Source organism: Silurus aristotelis, assembly GCF_946808225.1.
Source record: "Silurus aristotelis genome assembly, chromosome: 13".
NCBI classification, from domain to species: domain Eukaryota; kingdom Metazoa; phylum Chordata; class Actinopteri; order Siluriformes; family Siluridae; genus Silurus; species Silurus aristotelis.
The window spans coordinates 10884937-10898780 of NC_139586.1; the positions used below are offsets into that span (position 1 = coordinate 10884937).

General features: G+C 39.9%; 1 protein-coding gene across 2 annotated transcripts; it reads left to right on the forward strand.

The window, feature by feature from the left end:
- The first annotated feature begins 1388 nt into the window (after positions 1-1388).
- nr2f6b (nuclear receptor subfamily 2, group F, member 6b) lies at positions 1389-10610 on the forward strand. 2 transcript variants are annotated; one of them, XM_083558831.1, is made up of 4 exons: positions 1389-4404; positions 6085-6179; positions 8677-9252; positions 9632-10610. In XM_083558831.1, the coding sequence occupies exons 1-4, from the start codon at positions 4136-4138 to the stop codon at positions 9904-9906; spliced, it is 1215 nt and encodes a 404-aa protein (XP_083414957.1). In that variant the 5' UTR covers positions 1389-4135; the 3' UTR covers positions 9907-10610. The 2 variants fall into 2 exon arrangements, with proteins under 2 accessions (XP_083414957.1, XP_083414958.1); XM_083558832.1 differs by having other exon boundaries at positions 8680-9252.
- The last annotated feature ends 3234 nt before the right edge of the window (positions 10611-13844 follow it).

Sequence of the window (13844 nt, forward strand, 5' to 3'; positions counted from 1 at the left end):
GGAAATGAAGGCTTTAGATATTAGATGTACTTATCCACTTATTTGGGGTTAGCCTTAATGTACCGAGCTGAATAGAATAAAAAAATCTATATTTGGAATGACTGCCTACAATAGTGCCTTTATATATTTGTATTATACATCTAAGCAGCAGCCGTGTGTGTAAAAATAAATTTCAATACAAAATGTCTGCTTTAAAACTGGTCCTTTTAAAGCACTTGTCATATCAGCTAATTGAAATAACGATCACTTAAGCATGACATACCCTCTAGTTCCCCCACAGTTTCACATGGAAGTTAAAGGTGATATTAATTGCCTTGCCCTCTCGTGTTCAGGCGTCTTCCTAGCAGATGTTTGGCTTCACCCTGCTGCAAGTATGTTGTTTATTTTCTGCTCCTCGTCCATTCTTTTGAGGTCAGAGGCCTCCCAGACTCAAGAGAATGGCTTTCATGTGTTTCAAAGGACCAGGCGCATGATGCATGGGCGCAGGTTGCTGACGGCAAATTGCTCGTAGCACAACCCCCCCATCACATGGTTAAAGTTTAAACACGCTGAGTGCATTCTTCCACACCTGAAGCGGGAATGATGTTACTGGTATTGCGCTCTGTTAACTTTTACTGTGTGCAGCTTCCTCTCCAGAGAAAAACACTGACATGTGGAGAGAAACAACAGTTTTTGTTGATTTATATACAATTCAATTCATATTCAAACAATAGAAAGTTTCAGTAAAATGTTTTAAAATGATACAAGAGGTGTGGTTTCCAAAGGGATCAACTAAATACCAGTTATTTGTGTGTGTGTGTGTGTGTGTGTGTGTGTGTGTGTGGTGTGTGTGTGTGTGTGTGTGTGTGTGTGTGTGTGTGTGTGTGTTAAATCCTTTACCAGTAATAGTCTACTCACTGTGCAAGAATGCGCAAATCCAAACTTACCAGACTCCAGCAGAGCACAGCTGCATTCCTGTTCAGCAGTTCAAAGACCAGGAGCTCAAGAAGAAACACACACAAACACACAAACACACTTATACTATATACATATATACAGTTATAAATATATGTGTATGTATATATATATATATACACACACACACACACACACACACACACACACACACACACACACACACACAGACAGATAAAAAAGGAGGGTAGAAACCATAAAAGGCACAAAGCAAAGCAACATGCTTTTAAATGATCTGATAAATATGAAAATATACGTTTTTTGTTTTTTTAAACACTTGTTTTTTTTCTTATGAGTCATTGGTTTAGTGCACCCATCCATTCATCTATCTATCTATCTATCTATCTATCTATCTATCTATCTATCTATCTATCTATCTATCTATCTATCTATCTATCTATCTATCTATCTATCTATCTATCTATCTATCTATCTATCTATCTATCGTATCAATATAGACTTTTTGCAATTAAAACCTTTTACCAATGCACTATATATTTAATGAATTTTTAAGTACGAAAAAGTACCCCCCCCCCCCTTCTTTGTGCCATGAAACACATGGTGTTTTACTAGGATTAGAAGTGGGTCACTTAGAATTTCGGTAAACAGATCAGAAACCCAGCACTCTGAGCTTTTCTTTCCCCCTCCTCCACACCCGCTTAAATCAAAGAGCTGTAATTCAGATTAACACTAGTGAAGGTCCACTGATAACCTTCCTACACACAAAACACACCACACACAGGCAAGATCCTTCAGTTCTACACCACACAATGAAGCTTAGCTGTTTGTAACCCACAGCGATTTTACCTCATGTATGATGCAATCTGCCTTGCCTTGAAGTGTACCTTGGAATGCAACCAGTTCCCAAGTGATTAGGAACGGAGCTGTGTCTCACATGATTTACATTATTAGGAGAAATGAGACAATGAAAGAGAAAACGATAATAAAAATGGAAATGGAAAACACTGCACTGACAGGGTTTCAGGTCTTATCTGTGTGATCAGAAAGGAAACACAGAAGCTTTCATAATGAGTGTGTGACAGTGGAGTTCATTAAGTGGAATGCGATACATGTTGGTTTTTATTGTGTTATCTAATGTGTGTGTGCTCATATAACAGAATATGATCGAGAGACAATGTGCTAAATAGCCATTATCTCTGTTGTGCTTAGGCAGAGGGAAGGGTTTATTGTCTGTGTGTGTGTGTGTGTGTGTGTGTGTGTGTGTGTGTGTGTGTGTGTGTGTGTGTGTGTGTGTGTGTGTGTTTACATGAGCATGAGTAAGGGGTGCTTGAAGCTGCAGTGTTATCTGCTTGGGCTATCTGCTTCTTCTTGTGTGTGTGTGTGTGTGTGTGTGTGTGTGTGTGTGTGTGTGTGTGTGTGTGTGTGTGTGTGTGTAAGCACATAGCTCATACAGCAGTATATGATCCAGATACAGTGTGCTTAATAGCCATTAGGTCTGTTAAGCTTTGGCAGAGGCTAACTGCCTGTGTGTGTATATGTGTGTGTATGTGTGTGTGTGTGTGTGTGTGTGTGTGTGTGTGTGTGTGTGTGTGTGTGTGTGTGAGTAAAAGAGAGAGAGAGAAAGAGGGGGAGGAAGGTTCGGGGGTCAGCAGCAGCAGTGCATTCCTCTCTGGCTGTGTTCGAGCCCTCGGCAGCCCACTCGCTGCTCTTTGACTCCTCTGGCCATATAAGGCAGACGTCACCATGGCAACCATGGGGCTTGAATAGCAGTGTCAAATCCCTGAGCAGACACACACACACACACACACACACTCTCTCTCATGCACTCAGAGAGAGAGGGAGAGAGAGAGAGAGAGAGAGAGAGAGAGAGGGGTGGGGGAAGTGAGAGAGAGAGAGAGAGAGAGAGAGAGAGAGAGAGAGAGAGAGAGAGAGAGAGAGAGAGAGAGAGAAACAGAGCAGGGTCTGTTGACCACAGAGGCTGGTTGATCTTTCCTCTGTCCTTCATCTGTGGCCAAACAGAGGCTGACTTCCTCTATTCGCTTTTACCATAGGGACGGAAAGACGGAAGAAGAAAGAAGAGAAGCGGAAACGGTTTCACAGTAGCTTCCGGGAACGCAGGAGAGCTGAAGCCCTGAAGCCCTGAAGCTGTTACTGCTGGATGGGCAAGTGCTGACAAAACAAGGCAAGGGTGGGACATCGGCAAGACCCGGACACATGCGGACCAAAGATTCCTCCTTTTTTCCAGAGACCTTGCCCTCTTAATCGACGCCTGAATCCCATGGTCTTCTTGGAACCTGACGCAAGAGTGTACGTGGAAACGAGAAGATCTGAGCCTGGGTTTCCCAAAAAGACAGAAAGGGTGTGTGCGCATGTGTGTTTGTATGAGAGAGCGATAGAAGGGACTTCCTTGAACTTTGATCCTTCATAGGGAGGGCTGAAAGAGAACTCTGTTTATCATTAGCAGGCTTTGTCTCTTTCCCTGTGAAGATTTATTGGAGCTGGATTCTTGTAGCAGTTCTGGACATGTTTACTTTAGTTGCTGTGATATTTCTATAGCTATTGACAAGCAAAGACATTTTTCGGGTCAAAATTTTTTTTTTTTTCGTTCGAACGTGTTCTGTTAAAGTAGTGGGAACGGAGTTCGCTAGAAGTACACAAGAACAGGTTTGACTTGTTAGTGACCTGTGGGCAGGGCAACGGTCTCATGCTAAAGCAGCACAAGGTTGTTAATACTCGCTGGCTGAGATGAGGCATTTTGGTTCTTCTTAAGCGGCGCTTTACTTTTGCCCCAGTTTCAGAGTTGCTGAGCTGCGTGTGTTTATGTGTAATTTATAGTTTCCTGTAAAAAGGGGCAGGCTGTATGTTACTCACTCTTGTCTGAAGTCTGAACCAGTCGGTAAAGCAGACGTTCTTTGAGAGCCCTGGAGGAATACTTTGGAGTTAAATCAAGTTTTAAATTCACTTGGACTGCAAAACATTTGCCGATCAACCCTCGACTCTCTGAAAGGCCTATTTTTGAAAACGGGGGCTCCGATTTAGGCTGTGTAAACGTTTGAGGACCTCGTATCACTGTTTACTTTTCCCCCTTTCACACTCTTGAGAAGCTTGAGGTTAATGTCTGCAGTGTGAACTCTCACACACTGAATACTCACTGCTGGGAGAGGATTTTGTAAAAAAAAAAAAAAAAAGAAAGAAAAAAGCCCTGGTGGTGCACACAGCGATGGCCATGGTTGGTGGGGGATGGGGCAACCCTAATGGGAGCACCAATGGCCTGGGGGAGAAGGGCTACCTGCGGGGGGAGGAAGATGAGAGCTCTCCCCAGGCAGGGAACAGCGATGCCGAGGGCGGAGAGGATGACAAGGCCTGCGTGGTGGACTGCGTGGTGTGCGGCGACAAGTCCAGTGGGAAGCATTACGGTGTCTTTACCTGTGAGGGCTGCAAGAGCTTCTTCAAGAGGAGCATCCGCCGCAACCTTAGCTACACGTGCAGGTAAGAGAATCTTGAAGACTTGCAGTAATATGGTGCACAGACAGGCTGAAATATAACCCAGGACTTCTCTGCCAGCACGTGGACGGTAATGAGCCTTGCTCATGACATATGTCAATTACGTCACCTATTAGATCCTTAGGGATTGGTGATTAAATGTCACACAGGGCAATTTAAAGCCAGATTAGACTTTAAGATGTGCGCATCAACTCAGATTATATATCGCACACTATAATACTAAATAATATAATCATATAAAAATAATTTAACATACTCATTTAAATTGTGCAAAATATGTAAAAAAATGACAAATGACAAATGTAATCTCAGTGACAAATTTAAATAAAAAAGAACTAATGTAAACTTTATTGACCTTTCAATGAACTCTAGATAACCTGGTGTTTGGGTGTGAACTGTACTTTTCATATGGTAATACATGATTAAACTGAATTAAGGTAAGGTGTTAAATAGTTTTACTTATTAAGAAAACAGATCAACTAAATCACAGAGGACCAACACTATTCACAAGGCCTTCAAGGTAAAATTTAGCTGTATGAAAACTGCTTCAAGGAACAATGTTTGTAACTCCTGATTTGCTATTAAAATTTTAGGGGACTAACAGGTTTTTTTTTTTTTTTTTTACAATACAATACGTATAAGACGTGAGCAGCTGCAGGGAGTTTTATCCAGAATTCTTTGTTCTGTGTTTTTACATGCGGTGAAATGATCGGATGTTGAATCTGCTTTCAGTATTTTACAGAAAGTATGTGGATATTTCCTTTATTTTTTTGCAATGTTACTTTGATTTAAATCAATACACAGCATAAGACATAACAATTTCCTCAAGATATTTATTTGTTGAAGCTAAAACCATATTGTTTTTATTGCTTTGAACCCGCCATGATCAATTTGACTTTAAAAAAACTTTCAAATAAGTCATACATTTTTTAATGGTCTCTCTCTCTCTCTCTCTCTTTCTCTCTCTCTCTCTCTCTCTCTCTCTCTCTCTCTCTCTCTCTCTCTCTCTCTCTCTCTCTCTCTCTCTCTTTCTCTCTCTTTTAGCCAAAGAATAAAGCACACCAAAATGTACAAACTGAACTGCGTTCTTTCAATTGTGTCTAGGTTGCGTGGGCTGATAATTTACCAAGGCCAGTTTCAAAATATTTTTAATAAGGATTCAACCACCAAGGCCAGTCATCTCTGGCATCAATTTACTTGGGCTTTCTGTTTAAAGAATTAGAGCCAATGTTAAATATTCATTCTTCAAACGCCTTCCTTACAGTGTGCTCAGACTGCATTTATTTATTGGCCGTCATAGCAACTGTGCAAAGCTCTTTACTGATGCTGGGGCGGATGATACTACTATAGAATCCATTGTTAAGAGGCAGCAACAGCTCTTTGTAATGATTGCAAGACAAAAGAAAACGGATTTTAGGAAGATATGTAAACATTCTTAGTGTTATCAGGTTAAAAAAAGAAAAATGTCATCTCCCATTTTTGTAAACCTTTAATAGTATAGGGTATAGTAGTATATAGTATTTATAATAGTATAAAGGAGGAACTAAAACCTAATGAGAACCAGTATAATACAACGCATACATTTCAAATTTTGAGTGGTCGAAATCGTGGTATTGGTTTTGAAATGCAGGAAACGTTCCCTCATGCCTTTGTTGTGTTTTTCAGATCAAATCGAGAATGTCAGATTGATCAGCATCATCGCAACCAGTGTCAGTACTGCCGTCTGAAGAAATGCTTTCGTGTGGGCATGAGAAAAGAAGGTAACTGTTGTGTGCTTGTACATATTTGCAGATGTTAAACTGTGGTGAATCCATGAAAAAGAATCCAAAAAAGAATTTGCTGTGAAAGCGAAAGGCCCAAGCGTAATATAAGTAGTATAAGTGCAAATAGGACATATCCATTTAATAAAATAATACAACACAGCCTAGGAAAATGCATATGCTTAGTATTATTCTAATAGACACAGTACATTTTTGATAGTCTGTTAAAAATAATAGTGATAGAGCAATCAAAGCTATTTAATAACTAGTGTAATTAATATCCAAAAGCGAGTTCAATCTGGTTTTCAACCAAATGCCCAAAGCCTGCAGTGCTGATGTCCCTATGTGACCTTGGCAGGCACACCGCCAGAGGCAGTTTTGCTCTCCAAGCTGTGCTGCTCAACACTGAACTGCCAACTATAAATCCACATGACATGAGAATAGTGCCTTGCTAAAAGCATGCAAAAAAAATGGTTGAACTGCCACCACCTTTGTTTTGTCTGGAGGTTACAGTGTTCTTTTTACAGAGTTACTGGAGAAATTAAGGTTTATTATAAGACAAGTAATACATTCCATTCAGGGTTCCTCTTGCCCCTTCCTTATAGGCAAGTACATGTTGTTTTTATGGCATAGCTTATATCTCAGGAGTGAACTCAGGCGTGGTTTGTATGCTATAATGCAGCACCAGGAGAGCCCTTAGGGCTTATGGGTAAGCATGGTGCACAGTGGAACGCTGATGGATTCTAATGGACGCTGTCATCCCAGAAACTAACATTGTGTCATGTGTATCTATGGTGCTGTGTGTCATCAGGTGAATGCTTATTGTTCGAGGCAGGGAGATCCAGTTACACATATGGGAAACAACGTGATGAGACGTTGTGACCTTTCTGCCATTCGCTATATTAAAAATGGCAAAAATAACAAAATCTGATGATTAATACTTCCTAAAATCTATTTAACTCTGATTAGGCTGTTAGTTTTATATTACATTCACTTGTAGTTTGCCTGCAGTGACTGATTCTGTGTGCCGCTAACAGATTAGGAAATTAAGCTAGCTGTGCTAGTTACCTAGACTCATCCAAGACAACAATGATCTTTGCAACTTCCTCCCAAGGTTTATTTTAATTATTTATACCTCGGTTATTAGGTGTTTTTTTATTTATTTGGTCCGTCAGTCCAATTGTGCTTTTGTCTAAGATTCTTGTTAGCGTGATATCCCAAGAACGAATGGTTGAACGTATTATATATAATTATCACCAACGTGAAATGATTTGAATTTGGAATTGATGAAAAAAAGGCCAAGGTCACAGCAATGTCAAATGTCTGAAATAGTTTTTCTTCTGTTAGAGATTTAAAAGTTTATATCAGGCATACAAATGAGTAACAAGAAAGACTAGATATGTTGCTGTCAAGGTTTTCATCTCACAATGTCTCTATACAAATTTAATGAAAGTTTATACATGATAAATTGCAGGATAATAACAGAAACCTTGGAACCATGCCCCTTCCATTTTTGTGTCAAACAGTAACACTAACTAATGGGAAACTATGTGCTGGTAGGAAACTAGGATCTAGTTGGACAGATTCAAGGAATTGTTTAAGACTTGTTATTTGACAATGTCATGCCTTCTTTGCATAGAACTAGGAAAATAAACATTTACATAACAATTAAGGCATTTACACAGAAGAAAATCTCTTTTTTTTTTTTTTTTTTTACCTACAGTGAATTAGCATTTGTTTTTGGTTATGTCTGGTTCATGCAACACTGCCCTCTACTGATCATGCTCACCTTATGTACAAGTATGAAGGCAGACATTTATGCGATCTTCTGTGTATGAAGGGCTCAAATTCCTTTAAAAGAGGAATTTGCCCACATTTGAACGTGGAATCTGCAAAAAAAATTGCTTTGTATAATGTTGAAGTTACTAAATAATTAATAGTAGCTACTAAATGGAAAATTATAAGATAGATAAACAAACAAAGTAAAACACTCACAATAGAGATCAATTCGTTTTTGGAGATCTTCCTTCCCCTAATTATGTTGCTGTAACACTACTTTATTTGGTTACCTTGGTTTGGTGAAAAATCTAGCAAGTTGATATGATTTAGATTTAAACAAACAATGAACATAGATATTTCTAAGCAAATCATTTTAGTCAAATTGTTATTGCTGCCAAAAGCAAGGGCAAATCCCTGTTCCTTGTGTGACATTCTGTTAGTCGTAATAAGGATGTAACACAGGGATGCTAAAAGCTGTATTGGAATGCAGGGAAGGTTTCTGATATGTTCTATCAGCTACATCCTGTCCAGATTATTAACATCCTGCCCAGTTTGTTTGAACATATCACCAGATTCTTTTTCTTTTCACAGCATGTTTTGCACTACTGAAACAAATAAAATACGTATATTAATAGTGGAAGTATATCCTTACATGATATTTGCATGCTAGACTGCATGATGGCATTAAGAAAAATATTCACTTTTTTTTTCTTTGTAGCAGTCCAGCGTGGACGCATTCCTCCATCACACTCAGGTATCAGCCCAACCTCAATGGTCTCGGCTGGAGGAGGTGGGCCAGGAGGCCCAGGAATGGCTGGTGAATTTTTCAATGGTCAGCCAGCACCCGAGCTTATCTCACAGCTCCTGAGAGCTGAACCCTACCCTAGCAGCCGCTATGGAGCTCAGTGTGGTCAACAGTTGCCTGGTGGCCACGGCTCCGTCATGGGCATCGACAGTATATGTGAGCTGGCTGCCCGACTCCTCTTCAGTACCATCGAGTGGGCTCGGAACATTCCCTTCTTCCCTGACTTACCAGTCTCGGAGCAAGTGGCCCTGCTGCGCCTTAGCTGGAGTGAACTGTTCATCCTTAATGCAGCACAATCAGCTCTGCCTCTACACATGGCCCCCCTTCTGGCTGCTGCTGGCTTCCACGCTTCCCCCATGTCTGCTGAGCGTGTTGTCTCCTTCATGGACCAGGTGCGTGTCTTCCAGGACCAGGTGGATAAACTTACACGACTACAGGTGGACTCTGCTGAATACAGCTGCCTCAAAGCCATAGCTCTCTTTTCACCAGGTAAGCGCTGCAATTTCTCTGTTAAATTAACTATAAATGTTAGGAACAGGCATTTCTGGGTTAAAAAATTTAAGGATTTACTATGTGGAAAAATCTCAGCAACAGTGAGACCTTCCTATTTTATCACTTCCGAAATAGCCGCTTATTTAGCCTGCAATATCTTGCGAAGAATGGAGTATGCTTGTTTGTAATTATACATCATTAATGCCTATTTTTATTATTTTGCTTGTCATTAACTAGCCCTGATATTTTATTTTACTTAGGATGAAGCAGCACTTACCAAACTGTATTTAATGATGCTTGGATATACTTGACCCTTTATCAAGACATTATTCTATCAGAAAATTTTACATTGAAACTTTCCTTATGTCTCCAACAGATGCATGTGGACTGACAGACCCAGCGCACGTGGAGAGTCTGCAGGAGAAGGCTCAGGTGGCTCTGACTGAATACGAACGCATGCAGTATCCGACTCAACCGCAGCGCTTTGGTCGCCTCCTTCTCCGCCTGCCCTCCCTGAGAGCTGTTCCAGCAAACCTCATATCTCAGCTCTTCTTCATGCGACTGGTGGGCAAGACGCCCATCGAGACACTCATTCGAGACATGCAACTCTCTGGCAGCTCCATTAGCTGGCCTTACGTGCCTGGACAGTAGCTGGGTCGGATATCCTATGACCAGACGGCAGTCAGCCACTCAAACTTTGACTTTCGTGTTCAGTGTGGGCTTATAGGATTGTGATATGTTATTTCCTTTTAGTTGCTGCGAGAATATTCATGTTGTGTTGCAGCATCTCATTGCTCGTTAGTATACATCGAGAAGGATGGCCAAAGGTCAATATGCTGTCACATGTCTTTGGGCAGTTGAATAGAGTCACTTGGTTTGGGATACCTCAGGTTTTTTACGTAAATAGTAGAACTTATAGCAGTGACACTATTGTAAATGCATAAGCACAGTGACAGATGATTGACAAGAAACTATGACTAGTAAAGGACAATACAATACATTTAAGGCATTGCATTCAGAGACGCTGTGATATGACTGACCCAGGTCCAGCTTTAATCAATTACAGGAATGTTCCTGGTATACCTAAGAATAATTACTATTTCAATTATTACAATTGATTATGTAGATTAGACAAATTAACCTACTCATTAAGGTATTGCCATGGACTGCAGTGCTACTTACTTGAGAAATCAGTGGTGAATATGTATTGTAAAATGTGATGGTCACATTGTTTAAAAAGAAAAAAAGGTCTCTGTACTTTTACATAATTGGGTCCAGAAAGATTTTTCATATTGTTGGTCATGAAAAAAGATCCAATATTTTTGCATATGAATAATTAAAAGCATTCATCCAAACATTCTGAACATTTTTGGTGTGCTTAAATTGAATGGAATTATTCTTTGTTCTCTGGATTTTTGGAAACCCACTTTGGACTAAGAATGCATCACGATCATGTGTGATGTTGATGCAGTGACAAAATGGTAGGGCAATAAAATTCTTGATATTTTATTGATGGTTTTACTACAGTAAATGCAGATATTATGTAGTAAACTATATCATCTTACACATAAAAACTAAGGTAACAAAATTTACTTAGTTGCCTGGCAGTAAGATTAAACAGTGCTGTTTAAAAAAATATATATAAATAAATAAATAAATAAATAAATAAATAAAATGTTGTCGGAGCGCCAAAGAGCGTGATTTCCTTCCTCCACTCTGGAGATGGAAAACCCATGGAAGGTCAGCCTAGCAAACCAGCAATCTGTGCAGTCCCTGTTATAGATTGAAAAAGCCAATATTTCTGTATGGTGATTGAACTATTAGGTTTATATATAGTTAGGATTAGGATTAGTGGTGTAAACCCTAACCATATTGAATCATAATCATGACCTGATCTAAGACAAATACTTGGATATGTAGCCTAGCTCATTTAAAGGCGAAAAATGCTACTTTGTTTGTTGCTAACATTGTGTTTTGGTATCACTAAACTAGAAGTTAAGGATACCATCCCAAATTTCTATTTGGAAGTTGGGTTGGGCTAACCCTATCCCTAACCCCAGGGCTGACCCTAATGCCATCCCTAACCCTAATGCTAACCCTAACCCTAATTTAAACCCAAATGCTAACCATAATACTAGTGCTATCCCTAGCCTCAGGGCTGACCCTGATGCAAACCCTAACCCTAAGGCTAACCTTTACCTCATAGCTAACCCTAATGCTAAATATAACCCTAGTGCTAATCATAACCATAAGGCTAACCATAAGACGGGTTAACCTTACCCCAGGGCTAACTAATGCTTATCATAACACTAATGTTGACCATAACTCTAATGCTAAACATAACCCTAATGCTAACCGTTACCTCATAGCTAACCCTAAGGCTAACCATAACCCTAATGCTAAAAATAAACATAAGACTAAACCTAACTCAACGGCTAACACTAGCCCTAATGCCAGGACTAACCCTAATGCAAGCATCAATGCTAATCCTAACCCTAATGCTGACATAACCCTAGTGCTAACCCTAAACTCTGGAGTTAAGTCTTACATTAACTCTTGATCCAGGGCTAACCCTAATGAAAACTCTATAGCTAAACCTAACACTAGCCATAAGTCAAGTCAAGTCAAGTCAAGTTTATTTGTATAGCGCTTTTCACAACAGACATTGTCTCAAAGCAGCTTTACAGAAAACAACAGTGAAGGTGAATGGTGTGCGTTTGTCCCTGATGAGCAAGCCAGTGGCAAGGAAAAACTCCCTTAGATGATATGAGGAAGAAACCTTGAGAGGAACCAGACTCAAAGGGGAACCCATCCTCATATGGGTGACATCAAGAGTTTGGTCATAAATCTTTCAACAATACAGAACAATTTGTGATCATCATAGATCCAGCATCAGCTTCTCCATGCCAGGGCCTTTAAACACTCGGCATCTACTTCTCCATGATCATCCATAGGTCCATAATCTTCACGAGGTGGGACGGGACTGGAGCTGGCCAAACCTCAGGATGCCTCGGGATGGGGAGAGAAAGAGAAGCAGTGGAGAGGAATTAGCGTAGCTGCTGTTCATGATATTAACAGCACAAGTTGATAATGTGCATGTGATCATATATTCTGGAGCACAAGGTTGTGATGTGATGTGTGTGATGTGTGTTATGTGTAGGCTTTGCTAAAAAGATATATTTTTAATCTACACTTAAACTGGGAGAGTGTATCTGAACCCCGAACACTGTCAGGAAGACTATTCCAGAGTTTAGGAGCTAAATGTGAAAATGCTCTACCACCTTTAGTGGACTTTTCTAGGAACTACTAGAAGCCCAGAGTTTTGAGATCTCAGGGAGCGTGACGGATTGTAGCGTGTTAAAAGACTGGATAGATACATGGGAGCCAAACCATTTAGTGCTTTATAAGTGAGTAGCAGTAGTTTGTAGTCTATTCGAAACTTAATAGGAAGCCAATGTAGGGACGATAAGATTGGGGTTATATGATCGTATTTTCTTGACCTAGTAAGAACTCTTGCTGCCGCATTCTGAACTAACTGAAGCTTGTTTATTAATGATGCAGGACATCCACTTAGTAATGCATTGCAGTAGTCTATTCTAGAGGTCATAAACGCATGGACGAGCTTCTCTGCATCAGATATAGATAACATATTTCTTAGCTTAGAAATATTTCTAAGGTGAAAGAAGGCTGTTTTTGTAACTTGATTGATGTGATTTTTGAAAGATAAGTTGCTGTCTAAAATAACTCCCAGGTCTTTTACTGTTGAACTAGTAGTTACAGAACAACCGTCTAAATGCAGGCTGAGATGCTGGAGCTTCTGTGTACTATTTTTTGGGCCAATGAGCAAAATCTCCGTTTTATCAGAATTTAATAGCAGAAAGTTATGGGTCATCCAATCTCTTATTTCTTCAACACACTCAGTTATGCGAGCTAATTGAGCTGTATCGCCTGGTTTGGATGAAATATATAGCTGGGTATCAGCAGCATAACAATGGAAGCTAATTCCATGCCTTCTAATAATATTTCCTAATGGAAGCATGTATATTGTAAAAAGCAGGGGTCCTAGAACTGACCCTTGTGGCACGCCATAATTTACTAGCATTATCCTGGATAGCTCTCCATTTAAATCTACGAAATGGTAACGATTGGACAGGTAGGATTTAAACCAGCTTAATGCCTGTCCCTGAATACCAATGTAATTCTGTAAGCGATCGAGGAGAAGATCATGATCTATAGTGTCGAACGCAGCACTAAGATCTAGTAAAACTAATAGGGAGATGTAGCCTTGGTCTGAAGCTAAAAACAGGTCGTTAGTGATTTTAACTAGAGCAGTTTCTGTGCTATGATGGGGCCTAAAACCTGACTGAAACTCTTCAAAGATATTGTTCTCCTGCAAGTGGTTACATAACTGGGCAGCGACAATCTTTTCTAAGATCTTAGACATAAATGGGAGATTTGAAATTGGTCTGTAATTCGATAGCGTGTTTGGATCCAGATTAGGTTTTTTAATGAGGGGCTTAATAACTGCTAACTTGAGGGATTTAGGGACGTGACCTAACGATAGTGAGGAGTTAATAATATTGAGAAGA